At 38.7% G+C, this 25,569-nt stretch overlaps 2 protein-coding genes across 13 annotated transcripts in view; one reads left to right on the forward strand and one right to left on the reverse strand.

Annotated features, from left to right (window-relative positions):
• FBXO8 (F-box protein 8) overlaps nt 1-2,292 on the reverse strand; it is a 45,184-nt gene extending 42,892 nt beyond the window's left edge. Inside the window, exon 1 of the mRNA XM_084884627.1 lies at nt 2,035-2,292. The gene's annotated coding sequence lies outside the window, so the exon portion shown is untranslated. The remainder of the gene's footprint in view (nt 1-2,034) is intronic.
• A 150-nt stretch (nt 2,293-2,442) lies between these two features.
• CEP44 (centrosomal protein 44) lies at nt 2,443-25,569 on the forward strand. 12 transcript variants are annotated; one of them, XM_084884621.1, is made up of 12 exons: nt 2,443-2,568; nt 3,974-4,045; nt 8,683-8,821; nt 12,823-12,970; nt 15,693-15,839; nt 16,225-16,347; nt 17,439-17,609; nt 18,762-18,968; nt 19,714-19,792; nt 23,580-23,719; nt 23,978-24,015; nt 24,669-25,566. In XM_084884621.1, the coding sequence occupies exons 3-12, from the start codon at nt 8,733-8,735 to the stop codon at nt 24,715-24,717; spliced, it is 1,191 nt and encodes a 396-aa protein (XP_084740747.1). In that variant the 5' UTR covers nt 2,443-2,568; nt 3,974-4,045; nt 8,683-8,732; the 3' UTR covers nt 24,718-25,566. The 12 variants fall into 12 exon arrangements, with proteins under 12 accessions (XP_084740747.1, XP_084740743.1, XP_084740751.1 ...); XM_084884626.1 differs by lacking the exon at nt 2,443-2,568 and adding an exon at nt 2,577-2,869 and having other exon boundaries at nt 8,683-8,789; nt 24,669-25,568; XM_084884615.1 differs by lacking the exon at nt 2,443-2,568 and adding an exon at nt 2,577-2,869.

The following is a 25,569-nucleotide window of genomic DNA, read 5'->3' on the forward strand; positions in this document are numbered from 1 at the left end:
AGTGCTTAAAAGCAGACATACAAGATACAGGTAGTTCCACTCTAGGACATACCTCCCCCCATCCCTTTTTGTTCTCATACCACCATAAAGACTGCCACTGATCTGCGATCTTTCCAAGCCAGAAGGCTTTCCTCTACCCTTTCCTAACTTCCTTCGTCCTCAAAAGCTAACGTTGCTCATGTTTGGTTTGATACAATTTCAACCATATAAAAAGGCAATGAGTAAGGAATACATAATCACCAGCTGTGATATGCTCTGCACACAGAGACCTTAAAAAACACACGCATTCCTCAGACACACATCATTCCTCAGGCAGTTTCCCAAGCAAAATAATAAGCCTCTCTTCAAATAATTATTAGAGAAAGATGGAGGGGGGGGGGGGGAGAGAGACAAAAACAAACAAAACCTTTTTCAAGAAAGATAAGGCTTGTATAAGTTTGTTTATTTCTTTAGAGTCTGACCTCATTTCTACTCAGTTATTCCTATCTATTAACTCCTAAAATTTATCAGGCAGGGTATCTGTTAGGCAGCCTCTAAGATGGCCCCCAAAGATCCTGGCATCCTGGGACTTAAGCCCCTGTGTAATCCTCTCCAGGTAGATTTGGGGTTGGATTATTTACTCACTTCCAACAAACAACATGGCAGTAGTGATGGGAAAAAACTTCTGAGATTAGGTTATAAAAGACTGTAGAGAGTCTTTGGGACTCTATTAGATTGAAGCCAGCTGCTATACCATGAGGCAGCCCAATGTGGCGGAAAACTAGGCCTGCCAATAACAAGGTGAGTGCACTAGGAAGTGGATCCTTCTACCCCTCGATGGACTCTTCAGGTGACAGCTCAGCCCCCATTTCCAGCCTGACCACAACTGCATGGAAGACCATGAGTCAGAGGTGCTCTGCTAAGCTTTTCATGAATTTCTGACCCACAGAAACTGATATAAGTCCTTGTTATTTTAAGCAGCTAAATTTGGGAGCAATTTGTTACTCAGCAATGAATAACTAATAAAGTATCTAATTAGACAAATGGTCAAGTTAACGATAAAAATGGGAAGTTTCTCACTCAACCTGAAAAAAACAGGAAAAAATGTATTCTTCATTCTGCTCGATTTTGCAAACCATTTTCTTACATGGGGGCAGAAGGGGGGCTTCTACCTCAGAAATAAGGTCACCAAACACCAAACATGAAAAGAGGGAGAAGAAAAACTGAAATGGAAAACATAAATTAGCTCCACCTTGCAGTAGTAAACATCATGATATACCGATTTAGACAGAAACACCGGGAATCCTTTAAAATCTAAATTCCACTTGTTAAAACAAGCACACTCCATTGCTAAATCACCAACAAATCACCTGAACAAAACATAAACAGAGCCTAAAAATAAAACAATGAAAACCTTAAATGGCTGAGGATTAGGAAGCATTTATGTTATTTCATCCAATTAATAATATTTAATCGAGCATCCACATACAAGAAACCAAAGCCCAGTTACAGAGAAACAAAAAAAGGACACACAAAGAATCTTTAAAATCTATAACCAAAGTTCGATAACTGAAGCAACTGGCAATCTATCGTGACTATAACTGGGTTTGCATACATATTACTGAAAAGTATGTAAAAGAACCTAAAACTGTGCACCAAAATAAATAAATAAATAGATACAAAAATAACAACGGAAACAAAACCTACTTTGCTTGAAAAGCAACACTTGGGTTAGAAGAGGATAATCATTGCCCCTTCTCATTTATTTCAGAATGGGTCACTACGTAGGGTCCCAAGCGGACCTCAATGGCCTAGAAAACCCAAGGAACACACCTATTCTCCCGCCTGCTGACACCGCCTTATTCCTCCCTTTAATAAGCCGTCACCGCTGTCACTCAAGAAGCTTTGCGCCGTCATTGGTCCCAAAGTCTTGCTGGTTGGCAAGTTTCTACTAACTAGCGAGCACCAGTTATCTTCATTTCCGAGGAGAAGAGTGGGGGTGTATGGGGGGGGAGAAGAAGCAAGAGCTCTGAAATACTAGGCGGATGCTTGTACCTGAGCGACCTGCGATCCCCACCGCCGCCGCGACGAATCGGCCTCTCGACGGGGGCTTCTAGCCAAAAAAAGAAAAGAGCTCAGCCGGGAACTGGTGCCCAGGCCATGGAGAAGCCGGCTCCGATGTCACTGGCTCACGCCGGTAAGGGTGAAGGCGGCGAGAACGCCAGAAACAGCAGCACCGGCTTCCTCCAAACGGAGCGCCCCTCAAGCTGCAGCAGCGAGGGCTGCCGACAGCCTGAGGTTTGACGTTTCCTATTGTTGCCGGAAGTGACGTGTGCGGCCTGAGGCGGAAAGCAAAAGCATCTTTGTCTCCGCTGTGTACGATTCGTTACAGGGTCCCCGTTTCTCACTTCGCCTCCGGAGCTACTCTGGGCATCCAAAACGGGGGCCAATTTCTCCTCTGCAGCTTAAGATCGGACTGGCTATGGAGAAGGCTCTCAGCAGCGTCAGCGTTCTCGGGGGGACTGGACGAACCCTGTGTGGAATCTGCAGCGAGGAATCGCCGAGCGCGGGAAGCCTGCAGCTCGGAAGGTCCGCTGCGCAGCGTGGCGGGCTTTGACCCGCTGTTGCAGATACAAACGGTCGGCGCGAGAAGCGCACCCCGGGCGCGGGGCTGCGGCTGCCGGGATTTGTTGCTGGAGGCTGGTCTCCAGGGCTATCTCCGGTTGCATAGGACGCTCACCCCCGCCCCCCCTTTCTTTTCGGAGTCCGCTTCTTTGCTCCGTGGCTGCTGGGTAAGCACCAAGGAGCTGGCGAGGCTGCATCTTAGACTGGGCTGAGGTCGCCTCTCTGGATGCCTTTACCGAAGCCCCGGGTGGGAGCGAATGGCCAGGTCTGTCCTTTCGTCTTTTCATACTTTTATAAACCTAGTGGAGGGGAAGAACCGTGGCAGCACACCCTCTGAGATGAGGTTGTGATTTACGGTAGGGAAGTGATAGACGGATCCCTCCCCTTGGAGCCTCCTTGGGAATACTGGCTAGAAGGGAGAGATGAAAGTAGTGGGTGAGTTCCTTCCTTGCAATTCCCTTGTGTTTCAACATTTTATCATTTTCCCAGGAGACTATTGATTTTCCCCTCACTATGAAAAAAAAAATCAATCTTGACGTTTTGATTCCGGAATTAGGTCTGTATTAATCTGTTTTTCCAAAGTTGTCCAAACCTTTCAACAGGACAGTCCTACTGAGCTCTGTCTATACTTGTCCCTTACTTCCTTTGTTCCACCTTCCACCCCCATTTTCTCAACGTTTTCTTTCCCAGCCCTTTCTTCCCTATCTCTTAGAATAGCATAATAGCATTCCCCTAAATCTTTTGTGAAAAGTTTTATAAACTTAGCTTTTCCTCATTCTACTCCTCTATTTTGGATGCACGGTTTTTAGATAATATCTAGCAATATGAGCAATGTCATAAACCTAAGTCATCAAGCACAATCGCTATAGTCAGTGTACTGTAGTTACTTCATTTTGATTAAAAAAAAAAAAGTCACTGAGTTTAATGGCATTCCATTGGGAGGCATCCTTGCATGACCTCCAACAGCCATGATCTCTCGCTACACTGAAAATTGGGTTCAGTTGGGCAGATCTGACTTTCGGAGAGAGCTCTCTGGAGGAAGCTAAGGAAGCAATATTGAGATCATCTTAATGGTTGAATCTGTGCTACAAGCTGAGTAATATCTTCTTTTACTTTTCTCTGATACGGGTAATAAAGTGTAAATGTTATTTTTTTTTAAGTTATGTTGTTTTTCATCTCTGAAAGTATTATGTTAAAATGTGCATAAGTTAGAGATCAACTTCTTTTAATATCTTAATTTTTAATTTTGAGGTAAAGGCTTTCATGAAAATATAGAGCAGTAACTATAATTGTTTCTATAATTTCACATTTAGTATCCCTTTATTTATATATATATATATTTTTTATCACTTATCTCCTTCACCTACAGATTCAAGCTGTACTAGTATCTTACTCTTCTTCAAAATATTTATTCCGCTGTGTTCCAGGGACATACTTTATGGTAAAAAAAATTCCATTACCAGAGGTAGAAATAATGAGACATTGATATATGTTCCAGAGCTACAGAGAAAACAAAGATGGGATAGATATCATGAAGTGTTAAATGAAATTACATGTACTAGAAAGATGGAATATACAGGATTAAAGGAAGTCTGTGGGAGAAATACAGTTTATATTGAAGTTATAGAATGTCTGAGGGGAAAAGGTGCTCCAAGAAGAATTGTGTTAAAATAGATATGTCTGGAACTTAACCTCAGACCTTCTATAATGGCCAATGACAATTACAGCCAGCTTAGTTCCCGCCTCATCTTTTCCTGGGAAGTAAAGGCTGGTCATGTTCTGGAGAAGTCAGCTCTCTTCTTCCATTTATCTGTTGATCCCCAATCATCTTAAATAATGTTAAAAAAAAGATTTGCCTTATTGGCCAGTGTTTTGTATAATGTGATTTGAGGATTACTTTCTTTCTTTTCTAGTTATGTCCCCTTTGAAAGGTCCTGAAATTCCTCCTGCCTAAAAATGTAAATGCTTATTTGAAGTAATTGATTGGCTGAAAAATAGTGATAAAATACATGCAGGAGTGTATAAAAATATAGTCAATAACCTGTTCTTTGCCATATTGATAAAGGAGAGGAGACTTGGATCAGGAAGGTACTGTGCTCCTAAAATAGAGAAAAGGTTCAGAATGGAATGCCTAGCAGCTTTAAACTAGAAAGTTTACTAAATTTAGGATTGTGCACATTGTTAGCCTTATTGCCTCTGGTTAGAGAGAAGGTACGTAGAGAGATGATTTGTATCCTGGACAACTGCTGGAGATTGACTGGGGGAAAGATCATGCTAACTCTACTTCACCTGATTTATGAATTGTTCTGTTTTGTTTTTAATGTCAATGGCTTCACTTTAAAGAAGCTTCATTCCCAGAGGATTCATTGCTCAAGGTGTTGTTATGTATTATTTTCCTTCTACGAAGTGTCCATGGACAGTTACAAGTAGACATTTTTAAGTGTGTTATTGTGCTTTGCCTTAGTGGTTGACCAGACTTATAGGTTAGGTAAACTATATCTCTTTCGTCTCTTTTTAGCAAAGGTTCTTAACTATTTTTTATAAAAATATATTTATCTTATGACCTTCTTAGGGAATAACCTTTTCTTTGGAGAATCTAACAAAAACCCTACCACATGAGCCATTTAAAAATATAATCCCATGGTATTATTTTCTTTGGGATTTTAAAAGAGTGAACCATTTTATTTAAAATGTCAAATACTTTTCATGTGTTTTGCTGCACACAAATATATAAATATTCTGTTATGTATATTTTTTGGAGTATGTCACCTTTACTAGTAGTAGCCTATATTGCCAAGTAACACTAATACACTCTTTCACAGAATTCTATAGATTTCAGATTTTTAAATTTACTTTGTAATTAATTTCCTAATAATTAACTGTGTTGAGTGTCTTTTCACATGTTTAGCTTTCCGTCAAATTTCTGTTCAGGCCTCGTTCCCATTTTTCTATTGAGTTATCTTTCTTTTCTTATTATTTTGTAGGAATTTCTTTACATACTCTAGATATGAATCTTTCTGTTAGTTACATATATGACAGCATCATCTCCCACTCAGTGGCTTATCTTTCTACTCTCTTAAAGGTGTTCTTTTGATGAACAGAAGTTACTCATTTTAATGTGTTTCATTTTATTAATCATAAGATAAATTCTTCTATACTCGAAGTTCATAAAGATTATTCTCTTATGTGATCTCCAGAAAATCTGGTTGTCTTATATTTTATATTTAGATCTTCAACAAACCTGAAATTAATTTGTGAAGGATGTGAGGTACCCTTTACATCAGGGGTTCAAGTTTTATTTATTCCATCTGGATATTCAGTTGACAAAGTTACATTTATGGATAAAGACCATTCTTTGTCCAGGGCTACTCAGCATCAAGTTTGTCATAAATTTAGTGTCAGTGGTCTGTTTCTGGACTGTATTCTGTTTCATTGTTCTATTTGTACATCTTTTCACTTATTCCAAATTTAACTTTAGACTTAATCTTGATATCTAATCATTAATTTTTATCTTGATAGTTGTCCTTTATCTTTTGCATTTCTATATATATTTTAGACTCAGCATGTGAATTTCTACCTATGAAAAACTGCAGGGATTTTTTGGGGGGAGGGGGAGGAAATGCATTGAATCTATGGATCAATATTCGGTATATTGAGTTTTCCAATCCTTGATCAAGGTGTATATCTCTTCTGTTTAGGGCTACTTTAATATATCTCACTAGAGATTCATGAGTTTTTCATTTGATGTCTTTCTTACATATATTCTCCAGATTTATTCACATGTTTGTGATTATTTATTGAGGCTATCATGAGTTATTTATAGATATATAATTTTTAAACACCTTTTAATTATTTGGAAAATACAATTGGCCTAGCATCCTTGTTAAATTCACTTATTTCTTTTTTTTTCATATACAGTTATGTTGTCTGTGAATAGTGACATTTTTATTTCTTCCTTTTTAGTCTTTATGCCTTTTACTTCTTTCTCTTGTATGTTTGTACTGTCTACCACCTCTAGTACAATGTTGAATAGAAATGAAGAGGCTAGATAAGCTTGCCTCATTCCCAATCTCAGGAAGAAGTTTTTAGTATTTCACTATTATGATGTATGATATTTACAAGAGATTTCTGAAGATGATCTTTATCAAATGCAGTCAGTTCTCTTCTATTTCTAGTGTCATAAGAATTATATAATAAGTTGGTATTGAATTTTAGCAAATGCCTCTTTTGCATGTCTTAAAATTATGATTTTTCCTTTATTTGTTAATGTATTGAATTATACTGATTGATTTGTTTTGTTTTATACCTTGGATAATGTCATGCTAATTTATTAATTTTATTGTTCAAACTGTGTTAAATTTGACCATTGGGAGCTATTTCATCTGGCTTTTATGCCCTTTTGAGGTACCCCTATCAATGTTGGATTTGTTTGTTTTGTGTGTAGCTTTTACTTTCTGGAACTACATAATGCTTCAGGTTCCTTTTGCATATTTCCTGCCCCAGTTCTACATTTGGTCTTTTCTCCAGGGAGTCCTGGTTCCTTTTATTGGAGAATAGCATTACACACCAAGATCTGGATGCCATGTGTGCTCTTTGCTACTGGGGTGTCGTTGCTTTTAGTCACTTTCAGCCGGCAGAGAGCAGAAATCAATGTGTATACACTAAGCTGTATATATCTACATATCTATAAATAATTCAATATGCAACTATCTGTAACTGTATTAAGCTAAACATAAATTCATACTGATGTCTCTAACTAATCCATTAGGCATGGCTTATTCTTGTCTCCTCCCCTTGCTTATCTGTAAATTCTCACTCCAGCATTGAAAGAACGTAGCTGCTACTATTGTCATTGACTTAACTTAATTGTTCAATTCAAGTATTAGAATTTATTTATTGTTTCATATATATATGAAACAATCTAGAGCAGCGTTTTTCAACCGCTGTTCCGCGGCACACTAGTGTGCCGCGAGATGTTGCCTGGTGTGCCGTAGGTGCAGATAAGACAAGAATTTTATAATTTTTCACTATTTTGTTTACTTAATATTTCATAATAAAGTAATTATAAAATACTTTCTTTGTGTTTATTTGATTCCTATTCAAGAGAATTACTTTATATATAGTCAATATAGGCACAGAGTTAAATTTTTTAACATTTTCTAATGGTGGTGTGCCTCGTGATTTTTTTCATGAAACAAGTGGGCCTTTGCCCAAAAAAAGGTTGAAAAACACTGATCTAGAGGACAGTTAAAGCCAGGGGAACAGAGAACTAATTGCCCAGTTGAACAAGTTATGTGTCAGAGACAGGAAGGGAAGTAAAAAGCTAGGATTTAGCAGCTCTTTATATAAACTTTCATATAATCATCCTTATTTCAACCCCCCCTTGGCCTTACCATTTGCAGAACTGTAAGGGGCCTCTCATTTCTGAACCTATGTTGCTGCTGTTGGTTTTCTCCTAAATAGACAGGTGGGATTGGCCAGTCTGTGCTGCTAGGTTGGCTGATACTCATCCATCTGCTTTCCATCTTCCAAAATTTTGTTGATATCTCTTCTGTCATGGAATCCCTATATTTCTATTTGTCCTGGTGAGGATATATGGTTTTTAATCACTTGTTTTTTAACCAAATCATCTTATTGGCAACTGGGTGAGGTCAGAGCTCTAGGAATTAGGACTAAGTCTGTGCTAATTCTTTCTCCATTTTTGACTGATTTTTTTTTAAATATGTATCCTTCATAATTATCCAAAATAGTCCTTGATGGATACTATTTCAGATTGATATGTCTTCTCAAATGGTACTTCGTTGTTCAAAATAAAGTATCTGGGAGAGTATCATATATGAGACACATTTCAAGAACATGAATATAAAGCAAACTTTTTTTATAAGGAAAAATATTGGGGGGAAAACACACCTTATATTCAGGAATATCAGGTAAATACCAGGCAATACTAGACCAGTAGGGAAGTATTGTTAGGGGAGAAGTAGCTAAGCAAAGGTAAGTATGGAGATGTGAACAAAATAAGATAGAGAAGCTTCAAAAATACACAGCCTTAATTGTTCTATAAATTTTTACTTTTAGGTGAAATATTAGATTATTTCAAAAGCTGGAGCTGAATGTAATGTTAAATAATGGCAACAGGCGACTTGAAGAGAAGCTTACGGAACCTAGAACAAGTGCTTCGCTCGGTAAATTATCCTCAAGAAGTGGATTGTGTAGGGTAAGCTAGGATATAAAGCGTATTTGTAGTCTTTTTGGTAATGATTTGATATAATATTTGACATGGGGGAGAAGTAAGGACACCGATTTTATCTGGGCACTTTAAAAGTTTTTCTTGAAATGATTAAAATATTTTAGAAAGCGGGGAATTACAGGAGTTTATTTCTAAGTATGAATTTTAAGAAGTCCAACTTGAGATTTACGTCACCTTTTAGAAGTATAATAGTAGCAAAGCTTTAGCAGGCTTAGCTCAGTAGATAGAGCATCAGCCTGTGGACTGAAGGGTCGCAGGTTTGATTCTGGTCAAGGGCATATGCCTGGGTTGTGGGCTTGATCCCCAGTGCAGGGCATGCAGGAGGCAGTTGATCAATGATTCTCTCTCATCATTGATGTTTCTATCAATCTCTCCCTCTCCTTTCCTCTCTGAAATCAATAAAAATATATTTTGAACCCTAGCCTGTTTGGCTCGGTGAGCTCAATCCCTAGTCGGGGGCATGCGGGAGGCAACCAGTCAATGGTTCTCTCTCATCATTGATGTTTCTATCTCTTTCTCCCTCTTCCTTCTTCTATGAAATCAATAAAAGTATATTTATTTTTTAGGTAGCAGCAAAATAGACATCCATCTATGGCTCCTCTCTGAAATCAATAAAAAGATATTTAAAATATATATGTATATTAAAAAAAAAAGTAGTGGCAAAATATATTACTTCCATATATGGTATGGTCTCTGAACAACTTTTAAACTCGTAGAAATGTAATGAATTCATTAGTTATATGACTTACCACCCGCTCACATCCAAGTTGGATAATATTTATTTATGATTTGGAAGATTCTACTTGATAGATTTCTTATGACCACTTATACCTTGCCTGAAGATTATTAAGCTAACTAATATAACAGACCCTACATTGGACATTTTGTGTTAATTTCCACTTTTCCAATATGACTGACTTGCTTTTGTAGGTTGTAGCAAAGCAACATACATTTCTTCTGCTAGAGGCCTAATGCAGAAAGATTTGTGCAAGAATGGGCCTTCCTTCCCCTGGCTGCTGGCACTGCCTTTGCTCCCGCCGGAGCCACCTTTCCTCCTTCCCACGCTGCCCAGAGGCCTAGAGGGGCTGGGGCAGCTCCGAATGCCCCCTGCCCCTCGGTGCCTTCCTATGCAAATTAACCCACCAGCTTTGTTGGGTTAATTTTGCATACTCACTCCTGATTGGCTGGTGGGTTTTGCAAAGGTACGGTCAATTTGCATCTTATTCTTTTATTAGTGTAGATATTCATGCCAATCTAATATGGTATTCCTGTCACCTTCTATCCTCTACTACATTTTTTCTTACCTGGGATATTCATTGATATTTCCCCCTCTGGGAAGTAAGTTGATATCTAGTACATAGTTTTTATTGTTTTTTTTTGTAAAATATTTTTTGTTGAAGTTTAGAGAGAAACATCAATGTGAAAGTGAAACATTGAGAATGTGCTTCCTGCACACTCCTTACTGGGAAATGAGCCTGCAATGTGAGCATGTGCCCTGTCTATTAATTAAAAAGGCAGCCTTTGGGTGCATGGGACAATACCCTACCTACTGAGCTACACCAGCCAGGGCTAGTACTTAATTTTGTTCAGTCAGTGTAGTTTCCTGTATATAGAATGGTGCCTGGCACATATTAGAAGCTATTTAAATATTTATTCAATGAGTGTCAAACGTAACTCCAGATTAGGTACATTGTCAAGTAGTAGAGTGAGTCTTGGCTAAACCAACTACTAAGTAGAATTCTGGAATAATGGGCTTTACATATAAAAATAGAAGTTCTGTATGTATACTAGGGAGAGTTAACACTAAGAGATGGCTGCAAATGAAAGGATAGTAAGGAGAGCAAGGAGAAAGTTGAACTCTAATGACTGTTGTCACAGGTATTATATATGAGAAACGGAACGTATTCCATAGTATGCTTCCACAGCATACACCAATAGGTTGGTTATTCAAAAGAGGGAAATCTCTACTGTCTTGTCTTGCCAGGACTTAATCAGTATGAATAGCCAAGTTTTCTTCTTACCACCTTAATCATCAACATTTTTAAAATTTTATTTTAATATATTTTTATTAATTTCAGAGAGGAAGGGAAAGAAACATCAATGATGAGAGGGAATTACTGATTGGCTGCCTCCTGCACAACCCCTACTGGGGATAAAGCTCCCAACCCAGGCATGTGCCCTTGACAGGAATTGATCCTGGGGTCCTTTAGTCCATAGGCCCACACTCCATCCATTCAGCCGAACCAGCTAGGGCTAACATCAATATTTTAAAAGACATTTTGTATAGGAATAATTTAAAAAGATACCGATTATATCCCTTTCTTCTGCGTACACTGCTTATACGTTTGATTTTCTTATTGACCAAGAATGTCATTAAAAACAATCATTTTTAGATTATTTCATGATATAGTAACATCTGCAGGGTCTATTGAGATAGTTAATACTATTTGCTGCTGTTTCAGATTACTACCTCACATACACAGCCAGCCACAGATATACATATTTCGGTTCTTTCCACTTTTTCCCATTTTAAAATTTTTTTCTTGTGATTTGCTGTTTTTTGTTTTGATGTGCCAGTTTATAATACCTGTTCTTACTGTTTCTAATCAAAGTTCTTAATCCATAGATAACCAAGATTTTTGAGGTTGTTTTATATGAGATGATAAATGCAGACCTGGCTGTCTTCTACTCATAACATGCATAAAATGGGACAGATTTTTGCTGTTCAAAAGCATTTTTTGTGTGTGTCTTTTTTAAACTGTTGTATAAATAAAAAAGGTTGCCAGAGCAATTTTCTCATGGGTAAAATATTATATCCATAAACATAAAAGAGAAACAATTTATATTTATCCTAAAAAACAAATTGTAATGCTATGATCATTACTTGCTCTCTGCCTTATTAAAAATATTGGAGTGGGAATAGGGAGATTTATGTACATCTTGAATTTTGTGGAAAACAAATGTTTTACATAAGTGCATTATTACTTCAATTGAACATATATAACTGGGTAATTGAACTGGCCTCTCCTGTGCTTTGTTGTGGGAGAATCTGTGAAACTACTTCACATGGAGAAAATGAGATTCATATGTGTAGACAATTAGACAAGAGTACAAGACAGGCATGAGGTATCAGATACTGAATAGCCAGGGAATCATTCTGGGAAAGAGAAATATGGATCAGAACATTGAGGATGGCTTCATGAAAAGCTTGGTATCTGACAAATGAGGTATGGAGAATGAATAACAGGCAGAGAAAAGTGGGATACCTTTCTGGAGGAATTAGCATAAACAGATAAAGTACGGATTTCAAATGGGCCTAATACAAGAGAAGATACTGATCAGACTAGTTATAGTTTCCTCATCTATAACTTAGAATTCATAATGTTTTACCTTTGCAGTTTGTGATAAGAAGCATAAGAGGTAAGGTAACAAGTGCTTACAAGAGCATATAGTGTACCTCTGTAAGGTGGTACATTTGTTTACACTGGGACCGGCCTCTTTTGCGCTGCACAGAGCATGGGACCCACAGGCCTCACAGCGCTGAGCAGCCACGAGGCCCTGCATCCGCTGTACACACAGCCATCTTGTGACAACGTTGCACGAGGGAGTGATGCAACCTAGGCTTTTAACATATAGGATTGCTTTAGAAGTCATCGGTGGTTTTTTTTCCAGATTAATGTTTTTATAATTTTTTAATATATATGCAGCATATATGTGTACCAAATGTACTAGATTTTCTATTGGTATTAAAAAGCTATTGTAATTATTTGAGCAAATGAGTAATATAATTTCATAGTAATTGACTAGACTAATTTAGTGTTAAGGATAGAATATAAAAAGTCTTATGCATCACTTTATTATGGCTATAGTGTTGTTATAAATTATTGACAATAATTCTTGTATTGCCCCAATTTTCTAACTTTGTGGACTTATACTCATTAAAAACCTTTTTTTTTCCCCCCCAACAGTTTGGTTAAGGGAGATTTAGCAGCGTCTTTACCCATCATCAGCTATTCTCTTACCTCATATTCTCCTTATGTAGCAGAACTTCTGATGGAATCCAATGTAGAACTCATAGCAAAGAATGACTTGCGCTTTATAGATACTGTCTATAAGGTATGTTTAAGTTTATGAAATAACTAGAGGTCCAGTGCACGAAATTCGTGTTGGGGTATGGGGTATCCCTCAACCCAGCCTGCACCCTCTCCAATCTGGGACCTCTTGGGGGATGTCCAACTGCTGGTTTAGGCCCAATCCCAGAGGACATCCCTCTCACTATCCGGGACTGCTGGCTTCTAACTGCTTGCCTGCCTGATTGCTCCTAACTGCTTCTGCTTGCCAATCTGATCACCCCTAACCATTCCCCTGCCAACCTGATTGATGTCTAACTGCTTCCCTGCCGACCTGATCACCCTCAATTGCCCTCCCTTGCTGGCCTGATTGCCCACAACTGCCCCCCCACCCCTCTTGCTGGCTTGATCACCCACAACTGCCCCCCTGCCAACCTGATCGCCTCCAATTGCCCTCTCCTGCCGACCTGATCACTCACAACTGTCCTCCCCTGCCACGACCCGCCTCCTCTGCTCGAAGTGGCAGACACTGGGACCGGCCTCCTTTGCGCTGCACAGAGCCATGGGACCCACAGGCCTCACAGTGCTGAGCAGCCACCAGGCCCTGCATCCGCTGTACACACAGCCATCTTGTGACAACGTTGCACGAGGGAGTGATGCAACCTAGGCTTTTAACGTATAGGATTGTTTTAGAAGTCATCGGTGGTTGTTTTTTTTTCAGATTAATGTTTTTATAATTTCATAATTTATATGCAGTATGTATAGTTGACAGTGTTTTCATATGCATTTACCTCATTTAAATGAAATCCCTATTGCAATCAATATGTAATTGAAGTTTGCTTTATGTTTCATACTCTATTAAATATGACAACTGGAAACTATTTGTCATTGGTATCATTTGCCATTTTTTACAACAAAATTTGGTATGCTGGCAGAAGCTAGAAAGAAGTGTGGCTTTATTGAGTAAAGTTTGTGGTATATAGAATTATAAGTTAATCTAGCTATAATTTGTAGAGCTTGATTGAGTTTTCATGTTCCTTGTATACTAGGACCATGTCTTATATCTACCCTAGTATTTACACGTGTATTATGTATTATGCACTTAATCTCATACTTTGTTCTTTAAACACCCTACTTATAATCATTAGTTTTTGCTTAAGTACAATACTCTAGTTTTTTTAAACTTTTTTAGAAAAGATAAAACCCATTTATCAAATCAAATTTTTCTTTTTTAAGTAGTAAGTTGCACATGATGAAATAGGAGCTTTCATGTGTAGATTCTCTGTTTAATCTTTCCTTTCTTTGTCTTTCACCCAGAAAACTTCTTTGGAAGCCTAAGAGGCACTTCCAAGTAATATTAGGGTTTAAGAGTAGGTTTTGGAAATTACTGGTCTGGCCTATTGCTCTCATTTTACAAATGAGAAATTGAAACTCAGAGGCCTACTGACTTGTCTAAAAAATCATATACTGGAAGAAGTATAAACACATAAATCTATGGTTTCTGACTTATCTGGTAAGGAGTATTTCTAGTAACTATTAGGATCATCCTATACAATAAAGAGGTAATGTGCAAATTGACCCTCACGCCATCACAAGATGGCTGAACCCACAGCAGAGGCAGGGTTCCTGTAACACAAGATGGCTTGTGCCCAAAGTGGAGGCGGGGTTCCTGTAATGAGCCGTAATGAGCCTTAACAAGCCATCTGCAGGGACCTGAGGCTTCATGGTGCTGGGCCAGGGCGGGGACCTCAGGCCACAACCCCTGCCTGGTGGGGCTTGATGGGGGCCTCAGGCCGCGCCCTCTACCTGGCAGGGCTTGATGGTGGACCTCAAAGTGCACACACACCCCCCCCCCCCCACACACACACACACACACACACCCCGCCCCAGTGCCTGGCCAGGGGACCTCAGGCTGTTCCCCCGCCCAGTGGGGCTAGACAGGGGACCTTAGGCCATGCCCCTGATCCAGTGGGGCTTGACCTCAGGTGCACCCCCCCCACCCTGGTGCTGGGCTGGGGGACCTCAGGCCACGCCCCCAGCCCCATTTGCCTGACCAGGAACTTGAGGTTGTGCCAGGGAACATGAGGCTGTGCGCCTCACCCTGAGGGCTTGACCTGGGACCTGTGGCTGCACCCCACCACCCAGTGAGGTTTGACGGGCGACCTGAGGCTGCACGCTCTGCCCAGCACTGGGCTGGGGGATCTGAGGCTGTGTCACCTTCCTGGTGCCAGGCTAGGGAACTTGAGGTTGTGACCCCTGCCTAGCAGGGCTTGATAGGGCTGGGGCCGACTGGGTCTGGATCTCGCCCATTGGGGTTGGGGCCGGCCAGTTCTAGGTCTTGTGCAATTTCAAGGCGTGTGTGGGTGGGTGGGACTTGACTCTGGGTCCCATGGCACACCCCAGACTCTGACAGGAGGAAGATTTTCATATACATTTTACTAAATTTTTCATCTCTGACACTTCTATTTTAGAGTAAGGGCAAATAGCAATATTAAAATATTTCCTCTAATTAATTCCCTTTTAATATGCACGAATTTCGTGCACCAGGCAGGCCACTAGTTGGGTATATTTTTCCATCTCTCTGGACAGCCATCTATTTTTGGTACATCCTTAGATACCTGTTTCTACCTACATATCTCTGCTGCCTGGTCATAAATCTCTTTCTACCTTTTAAATAAAAGGCCACCCTAACCAGGTGACCATTTATTATTTTAGATTTTTTAAAGAGATTGTTCCCAATATTTTGTTGATCTATTCTCTCTTCATAGCTTCTTCGTGATCAATTTAATTATAAACCAATCTTGACGAAAAAGCAGTTTCTCCAATGTGGATTTGCAGAATGGAAAATTCAAATTATCTGTGATATTTTGAATTGTGTGATAAAAAAGCACAAGGAGTTGAGTTGTCTTGATAAGGTAATTTTTTTTACATATTTTAACTTATGCTCAGTGGCAAGTATTTTAATGTATAAAATCAATACCCTAGATAGCAAATTAATACATAGCATAATTACTGCATTATTCACAGATTTGTGTAACCATATAATACCTGGTGTTTGCTTTAAATACTAGTCACTTGTATTTGCACATTTGCAACTTGGAGGTACTGATCCTAAACTAACAGTTTAAACAGTACATTTTCATCACTTCTTAGTTTTCAAAATATATGGAATTTAGACTCATTATTTGACAATCATATTTTACATATAAAATTTAAATGATAATAGAATTTAAGAATACTAGAACATGTTTTTACACAAAACTTTTTACATCTTAATACTTTTTTTTCCCTTTTTTTTAGACTCCATCACTACAAAGAAAGAAAGTCAATTGTGCTAAGTTAGAACCTAGTTCAAGCAGCGAGAGGTCATCTGCAGAACCTGTTGGCATTGATATTACTGGCAGGTTCACAACTTCAGGGAAGGTCAGAAAATACAGCTACCTACCTACCTAATCCAATGTACAAGGCTCCCTTTTTTTTTTTTTTTTTTTTTTTTTTCTAGCTAGCACCTGGTTAAAACATTCCAGTTAGATATTAGACCATAAGGGTTTTATAGCAATGCATATCATGTGATCTGGGAAATATTCCAAAAGTTAAGAGAGTAGAAGTGTAGAATGGAACAAACTTTATATTTCTAATTTCTATTTCTGACTTGTTTCCTAGATAGAATAGCAATAATTTAAGAAGGTTATATTATGTGCTCATTTATAGTTACTCCTAATTATGTCTTTAGTCTTCCTACAACAACATGGGAACCTAAATAGAGCATGCCATTAGTTATAAGTTATGTGCTTTCATTTCCCTGCACTCATATTTCTCTATCAGGAATGTGAAGTATCCAATGATTGTTAGTTCCTAAATCTATACTCTGGTTTTGGGTTAGTGTTTTGAATATCTTCTCTTTGTTGATATCTTTCCTGCCCTTATCTGCTCAGCACCTGTGGCTGAATAAGTCTTACTCTCAGGACTTTCCCTTTGTCACTATTTAGCTTGAATCATTAGCTGAACGTCTGATATTTTGTGGTTTGTCTAATTTAAAAAAATTGTGACAAGTCTTATTCACAGAGTCAATTCTTGATTATTTGCATGATTTATGTGGTAACCTGTTTTATGATGAAATTGTTTTTAAAGTAATTTTCAAATACAACTCATTCTCAGTTTCAGCAATTTATCAACTCTTTGCTCATCTTGTTTCATCTTTATTATAACCAGTTTTCCCAACATCTTTCTCCAAAACCTGAAACAGTTTGAAACAAATGCTGACATCGTTGAAGAAATATTTCAATATTCTAATATATAAGAAGGCTTTAAAATATCATAACCACAATTTTATCACCACTCATAAAATATTAATAGCTTAATTAATGTTTTATGTCCACATTATATGTGGCAATTTATATTATAAATCTTAAAGGGAAGATAAGATATTCTTTTGCAAAGTGACTGTGTGTGTGTGTAAAATAATTGTGTGAGGGAAACATGGAAGCTGCTCTGACATAGCTTTTTCTGAGCAGAAGAAAGCTGTGGTGATCCGTCACCTCTACAATGAAGATGGTGTGAGCATTTCTGACAGTACGTCAAGTGCAATGACAGATGTGAATGAAGCATTTGCTGTGAGTGACTTAAAGGATACTGAAATACAGACTCCTGAAGTAAAGGTCCCTGAAATCGAGTCTGAGCAACAAGTAAGAATTTGGGATGTTTTTAGCAGATGCCAATATTTCTTATTCCAATGTACATGATTACTTCAGCATCTAAACTTTGGAATATCTCTGGACTTTTGAATTATTAATCATGGCACATTATCCTTGTTGCCATTACTTAAGAATCAGTAAGCCTTACTGAATATAACTTGACATTATTTACTGCATGTTTTTATGTGTTATGGGTAATGCAGAGATGATAAAGACATGGTATGTCTCTTCAAGGAATTTAGTTTAATGAGATATAGAGATATATTGCTTTGTACAATGAAGATTCTCTATCACCTGTTCCCTATATTGATGAATGGAAAAAACTGATGCACTGCTGCCTTTTCATTTTCTGTTTTTTTTGCCCTTCGTGTCTTTTTCTCTTTTCTCTAAGAGTACCTTTTCTATTACAGTATTGCCACAGATCCTAGTATAGTGTCTAATCTCTACTGCTTCTGCTAAAACTCTTTTTTCTGTCTTCTGTGTCTTGTGATGTGTCTACGTCTGTATACAGTTGGCATTTATAAAACTACCAGATGGCCATTAGGCTTATTTCCCATTTATAGCAAACTAAATACTTTCAATGCACTGCCATTTCTTGGTCATTTCCTCTTAGCTTTGTGCTGGGTGCTGTGTTGTTACAAGAAGCTTGTTAGTGACAGTAATATTATACTACCCACTGTTGTTCAAAAGAGCCTTATGAAAAGTAACTTATTTAATCCTCACAAGAACCATATGAAGTAGGAATTTTTTTAAATAAGTAAATTGAAGCATCAAGATCATACATGTTAGACTGTCCAAGTAGTCTGCCTCCAAAGGTAGCAGTCTTAACTCTCAAGCTCTGTTGCCTATTGTAACTATTGAAATAACACAATGGGTCCAGACAGCCTGACTCAGTGTTTGAGCATCAGCCTATGAACCAGGAGGTCAAGGTTTGAGTCTCAGTCAGGACACATGCCTGGACTCGATCTCCAGTAGGAGGCAGCCAGTCATTGATTCTCTCGTATCATCTTATCATTGATGTTTCTCTCTCCCTCTCCTCCCTTTCTGAAATCAACACACTCACACACGTATCACAATGGAAATGGGAATATGTTGAATTTTCAAGGAATTTCAATTAGTGTAATATTATTTTTAATATTTTAGGATATAAAAGTTAATACTGAGCTTATTGAACTAAAGACTCTACTTGCTGAATGTCAAGAAAAGCTTAAGAAACTGACTCAGATGGAGAGCAAATTAGATTCTTTGGAAGAAAAAATGAAAGGAAAAGTGATGGTAGATGAAAAAACCTGGACCAATCTAATAAGTCGTGTCACTCTTCTTGAAACAGAATTGCTTTTGTCCAAAAAGGTATTTTCTTTCCTTAGTATTTATAGGATATCTCATATACAGTGAAATTTTTATTTATTATTGTGTTTATTCCTTTGGAAATGCTAAATAAGAGGATATTTGGGTAATGGGAAAATGTTTGGTGGGAATGAAGTTTTATTTAGACATGCCTGTTTTATTGCTATTGGCATGGCTATTGTTTTTCTCTACATCAAATAAGATAATTTGACAAACCTACCATTTGAGCTTTTAGAGATATCAGCACTTGAAATATTTAAAATCAGGTAAAATAATGTTTACTTTGGTTTTTAAAAAGCTTGAAATTATTTCATATCCTGTCATAGTACAAATGGCCTATTTTACAGGGTGGAGAAAAAGCTGGCAGGAGAGGAACAATTAAAATTAGAACTTCCTTTTCTTACTCATTTACTTCAATCAAATTGTAAATTTTATAGAGACAGTCACCAAATTTGCCATTGCCACATCTAATCTGAGAAATTGTTTCTTAGTTTACTCAGGATCTTAATTTCTAGTCCTAGTGTATCCTTCCTAAAAAGTAAATTCAAGAAGGTTACTATCTGATTCCAACATTAAAAATATTTCTTATTCTTAGGAATATTTATATGTTGTTTTATAAATAAAATACTTAAACATTTAAACATTTATTTATCATGTCATCTTTATATTTTATGCTTAGCAGTAATAATGTAAAATAAGAACATTTTTCTTTTCATTTCATTCTAAATACTAAACTATATTTTTCCAGAATGATGATTATATTAACTATGATGAAACAAATGAAGACTATGCTTCTGGTAGTAGTAGCAGGAATATTCTGAAACTTGGTAAGTTCTTATGGTAGTAGTATTGGCAGTATAGCATTGTATTGGATTATCCTACCTAATAAAAGAGTAATATGCAAATTAACCATCACTCCTCTACACCCACAAGCCATGCCCACCAGCAAAATGCAAATAAACCCAACCAAGATGGCTGCAGCCACAGAGAGCAGGAGGGAGTCTTGGATTTCCCAGGCAATGGAGGAAGCCAAGCTTTCTGCACACCCAGGCCTGCCCAGGCCTTCACTCCAGGCTACAAAGTTTCAATTATAGAAGATACATATACCCCAACAGAAGTGGCTGCTGCCAGGAGCAAGCAGAAGGCTTTGCTCCACTCCAGGCTACAAAGTTTGAATTGTAAGATAAATAAACCCCAGATACCAGGGTCTTTGCTTGGATTGCTAGGGGGTGTGGCTGGCTTGCAAACCACTACAGGCCCCTCTCCCAGGCTGCCTCACGCCCCAAGGGAACCCCCACCCTGATCCAGGACATCCTTCAGGGCAAACCAGCTGGCCCCCACCCATGCACCAGGCCTCTATCCTATCTAAGAAAAGAGTAATATGCAGATTGACCATCACTCCCACACACAAAATGGCTGCCCCCATGTGGTCAAAGATCCTGCCCCCATGTGGACACAAGATGGCTACTACAAGATGACCATCAGGGGAGGGCAGTTGGGAGGGACCAGGCATTCAGGGAAGGGTAGATGGGGGAAAGGGGGGACCCTGGCCTGCACTGGAGAGCAGTTGGGGGTGGGGAGACAGGCCTGCAAGGGAGGGCATATAAGGGGTCACCAGACCTGCAGAGGAGGGAAGTTGGGGGTGACCAGGCCTGCAGGGAAGGGTAGTTAGGGATGACCAGGCCTGCAGGAGATGGCAGTTAGGGGCAAACAGGCTGGTAGGGTAGCAGTTAGGCATCAATCAGGCTGGCAGGGGAGTGGTTAGGGGGTAATCAGGCTTGCAGGCAGAAGCAGTTAGGGGCAATCAGGAAGGCAGGCAGGCAAGCAGTTGGGAGCCAGCAGTCCTGGATTGTGAGAGGGATGTCCTGACTGCCCATTTAGGCCCGATCCCAGTGGTAGTTGGAGATCCCTCAAGGGGTCCCAGATTGGAGAGGGTGTAGGCTAGGCTGAAGGACACCCCCTGTGCACAAATTTTGTGTACCAGGCCTCTAGTAGTATATGTAGAATGTGCATATGTGTTTCAAACCTTAAAGATCTCTTGATCAACAGTTTAGAAAAATAATTTTCATAGGTATCTGGTAATTTTAATATTCCCAAGCCTTATATTTTAAAAACTGCAAATCTCTTAGGAACAAAGAAAATATAAACTTACAGACTTCTGAAGCCAAGGATTGCTAAAGAAGCCAGCTTACATATCTTTTGTGACATAGTGGTTGAATAAATCCTAGTGTATAGAATTGCAAACTTTTAGAGTTTTTTTAACCCCTTTAATTGCTAAGTGCTATGTATAATAATAAAAGCATAATAGGCAAATTGACTGAATGACTAAACAGAATGACCATCAGGACGACCTTCCAGACAACAACACTATGACAACCACTGGTGCCAGGCCACCCAAGGAGGATGCGATTGGTCAGAGGCCTGGCTATCAACCCATGATCACCCTGCAGAGGGAGGCCCAGGCCATCAGCTGGCAGGGTGATGGGTCAGTTGGGGGGCTCCATGATAGCCCCAAAGAGGGAGGCCCAGACTACCCCATGATGGCAGGGCCTCTCTCTGAGGGGGTTATCTATTGCAGAGCCCAGGCTGGGTGGGCAGGGCCTACCTCTTTGGGGCAATCAATCGAGGGGCTCCTGGACTTTGAGAGGGCACAGGCTGGGCTGAGGGACCCTCCACCCCCACCTGAATGCATGAATTTCATGCATCAAGCCTCTAGTAGAATAATAAAAATGTATCTCCAAGTTTCAATTTACACTTAAGTAGCAGCTATGCATATGTGATAACATGAGAATAAAACGCATTTGTCAGTAACCTGTAAACAGTATACAGCCTGCTAAAAGTGGGATGTAGCTAGTCTTCAAAGTTGTGCCATGTGACCTTGACCTTTGAGCTCAAATAACTAGATCAAGAATAGATACCTGATCAAAAGCAATACCAATACAAAAGGTGTTGAGCCAAATCATTTTGTCTCCCTTGGAAATTTGGAATTAGAACACCAGGGATAATATCTATATCATAAAAGGCCTGTGGTTGTAACAGCATCACAACCACAACCGGTCACCAGGAAGTGCACAAAACACCTGTCCCAAGCTGGTATTTGCAGCTGGCATGACGAGGTGGGGCCTGCGGCTCGGCTCCCACAGGGCAGATCTAGGTCTTGCGTGATTTCACACGCTGGGCCTCTAACATTAAATAATGTTGATCTTGTGCTGGGCATTTTGTCCAAATTCATGCTAATGAGTAAGCAGAGGAGTGGAGCAAATTGGCATGAGAAGTAGTCAGAAGATGCTGTCTCTGTAAGAGACGAAAGTAAAAGACTTTTTAGTTATTTCAGTCCTCTGTGTAGGCTTTTAATAAAAGTATTTGATTTTTTTTTTTCGGGCCTTGTTTTTGTAGCAAAATGGTCCTTAAGCCATTTGACAGGTACATGTCTTATCTGTGGTGATCTGTAATTTATTCAGTGGTAGGAGGATTTTCAGTTGCAATAAGTTAGTAGCTTGTATTTAAAAATAAATTAACTTGCCTATTATTCAACTGATTGTTATGACAAAGGTAATATTGCCTTTTGTAGTTATTATTGGCCAGTTTTTAACATCTAGGTCTTTATATGTAGGTCATTATCTTAGAAGAATATTAAAAACTCATCTGCATACCAGTAACCATTATATATTAAAACTAGAGGTCTGGTGCATGAAATTCATGCACAGGTAGGGTCTCTAGGCCTGGCCTGCGATCAAGGCTGATCAGGTTCCCTGCCTCCTTCCCTCACCACTTGTGCATTGCCACCACGCGGTTCTGCCCACCTTCCTGCCTTCAGACTTCCTTCCGTTTCAGGCCTAGACCTGCATCTAACTGCTGGCATCTCTGTTTTTATGTTCCCCTGTGTCCTCCTGTCCCTCTGTGTCCTCTAGTCAGAAAATAGCACATCTCCTTCCCTTGCTCCCTCAATGCCCCTCTGCTGCTGGTTCCTGCCATGTTCTGAACTGCCCCCTGGTGGTCAGTGCACATTATAGCAAGCAATTGAACTGAAGGGACACTTTGCATATTAGCCATATATATATATTTATTTATTTACAGGCCCAGTGCATGAAATTCGTGTATGTGGGTAGAGGGTTGTCCCTCAGCCCAGCCTGCACCCTCTCCAATCTGGGACTGCTCAAGATATGTCTGACTGCCCATTTAGGCCCGATCCCAAATAAACCGGCAGTTGGACATCCCTCTTAAAATCCAAGACTGCTGGCTCCCAACTGCTTGCCACCAGATTGCCCTTAACCACTTCTGGCTGCAGCCTAATCACCCCTAACCACTCCCCTGCCAGTCTGATCGACGCCTAACCCCTACAGGCCTGTCCCCCCCTCCCCCCATTGCACTCCCATACAGACATTGTCTCCTCCCCCCTCCCCCCCCAACTGCCCTCTCCTGCAGGCCTGGTTGCCCTCAACTGCCCTCCCCTGCCGCCATATTGTGGTGGCCATCTTGTGTCTTGGATTGATGGTCAATTTGCATATTACATAGGGTAAATGTTTCTTTTTCTTTCATGATTAAATACAATTTTTAGATATTTGACTCCACTTTTAAAGGAAAAGATAACCTGAAAAACTGATTTCTCCACAGATAGCAAAAGCAAAGAGAAGCAAAGCAAAAGCAAAGAGAAATTAGCTATTCCTCTGTCTTCCTCTTATAGAACAGTATCTAGAGACACAACTCCCAGAACCTCAACTCTTAATTACTGTGGTCTGAAAGAAATTTCAGAGGTAAGAAAAACTGGCAACTGCTTAGATGATTTCCTTCCGAGGGTCAGGAGAACAAGCAAACATTAAATTTAGTTGTAGATGCCACTGGCAAGAAAAATAGTGAGACCATGCAAATCTTAATCTCTCATAAAAATTCTTTGTGATAAGTAAACAGTACTTAATGTAATGTTTTAGTCTGTGTTTTATATGTTCATATTCCATCTTTGATGATGGTTTATTTTGAGAAATAACCTAAATTTGTTGATTTTTAAATTAAAGGAAACAACAATTCAGAAAATGGAAAAGATGAAAAAAATGTAAGTAACAGAAAGGGGCAACAGAAATTCATTTATCTGTAGGGAATTGTATTGGATTACAGTATATGTAGAATGTGCATGTGTGTTTCAAACCTTAAAGGTCTCTGATCAGGTGTGGAATTTCCTTCTGGACTCAAGTGGATAATAAATCCTCCTACAGTTATGTGTTTGTGAGATGAGTCACTGTTTTGGTTTCCAACAAGTGATATAAAACATTGTTAATGGAATTAATTGTAGATTAAAGAGTGCAGGAATATTTTTGGTGGATAGTTAATCAAGAGGATTATCTCTTTTTGATAACTGATGTATGAAAAATATTAAATGATAAGTGAGGATGGTGATTCGGGTATCTAAAGTACAGTTGAAAGGAAATACGAAATTGTATTTAAGTAATTAGGTAGCCTACTATTTAAAAAACTAATATTTCTTGAAATTTGAGAAGTACTGAAATAACTTATGCTCTTTTAGAAATAGTTGACTCCAATTGTTATTCCTCTCTTCTATAGTATACTTAACTTACTAACAGTGACTATATTTGTAAAAAAGAGAAATGTTGAAATTTATTTTAGCTTAAACACATAATTTTAGCAACTTAAAACCTATGCCTCATTATGATATTTATTTACTTAATGTATTATATTATTGTTTTTCAGGTTTGAAGAAACTGCAGAGTTACTGAAAAGTTCAAATCATTCACTATGAATTTTTCCACATGAACTTTTCCAGGACTTTTGCTACTGTATATGTTGTATATTTTAAGAATTCCCTATAAACTTTAATATACTGCAGTAATTTTGTTAAGAATTTTAATTCCTTTTGGTATATGAGCTTTTTCATGCAATATTGAATAAATATTTAAATATTTTTGTGCTATGATTATATGCTTTTACTCTGTTTTATTTCCTAGGAAAACTTAGGTGCCGGTACACTTCTTTTACAGAGTGAACTCATTACAGCACAGTATTTTTGTGTTGACATTTGTTGGCAGTGTGCTAAGTAATATGTTTTTAAAAGTACAGGCTTCAGGACCATAGCTTACATCCTGTTGGAAACACTCCAACTGGAACTTGCATATTGTACCCAAGAGGCTGTCTTACATACCATTTTGCCATCTGTACTGATGAATATGTTGTAATGAAAAGTTAAAAATGCTCATTGAAAATGAAATAAAACAAAACTGCAACAATTTCATGCTCGGTGAAAAAGCAGCAACACATTTTCAGTTACCATTGAGAAAGTAAGGGCATGATTCTCTTTCGGATTTAGAAGCAAGTCGGAAAATTAACTGTGAAAAATGTGTTGAGGATTTTAGTGCTCTATTCTGTAACACATTTTAAGACCAGCAGCACAGACACAGATGGTGGCCATCCAGTATTACAAGATACACAGTGGGGTATTTTTGTTTTTATTTAAGTGATGGGAAGTAATATATTTTTCTGGAGAGAGAAAAAGTTTTAGATAAAGTTAAGAGAAAAAATAAATTTAGGTTACTAAATAAAATATTGTTTTTTTTAACTTTATAAATAAAAATGCAAAAATCATCCTGGGTATTTT

This window comes from Pipistrellus hanaki, assembly GCF_964339955.1.
Source record: "Pipistrellus hanaki genome assembly, chromosome: 5".
In the NCBI taxonomy this organism is placed as follows: domain Eukaryota; kingdom Metazoa; phylum Chordata; class Mammalia; order Chiroptera; family Vespertilionidae; genus Pipistrellus; species Pipistrellus hanaki.

Bases quoted from the DNA above. Each gene is read 5' to 3' on its own strand.
- CEP44 (XM_084884625.1), top strand. From the start codon at position 8,733: ATGGCAACAGGCGACTTGAAGAGAAGCTTACGGAACCTAGAACAAGTG. The intron at 8,822-12,822 runs GTAAGCTAGGAT...CCCCCCCAACAG, and splicing joins CAAGAAGTGGATTGTGTAGG to TTTGGTTAAGGGAGATTTAG. The intron at 16,348-17,438 runs GTCAGAAAATAC...TTTTCTGAGCAG, and splicing joins GGTTCACAACTTCAGGGAAG to AAGAAAGCTGTGGTGATCCG.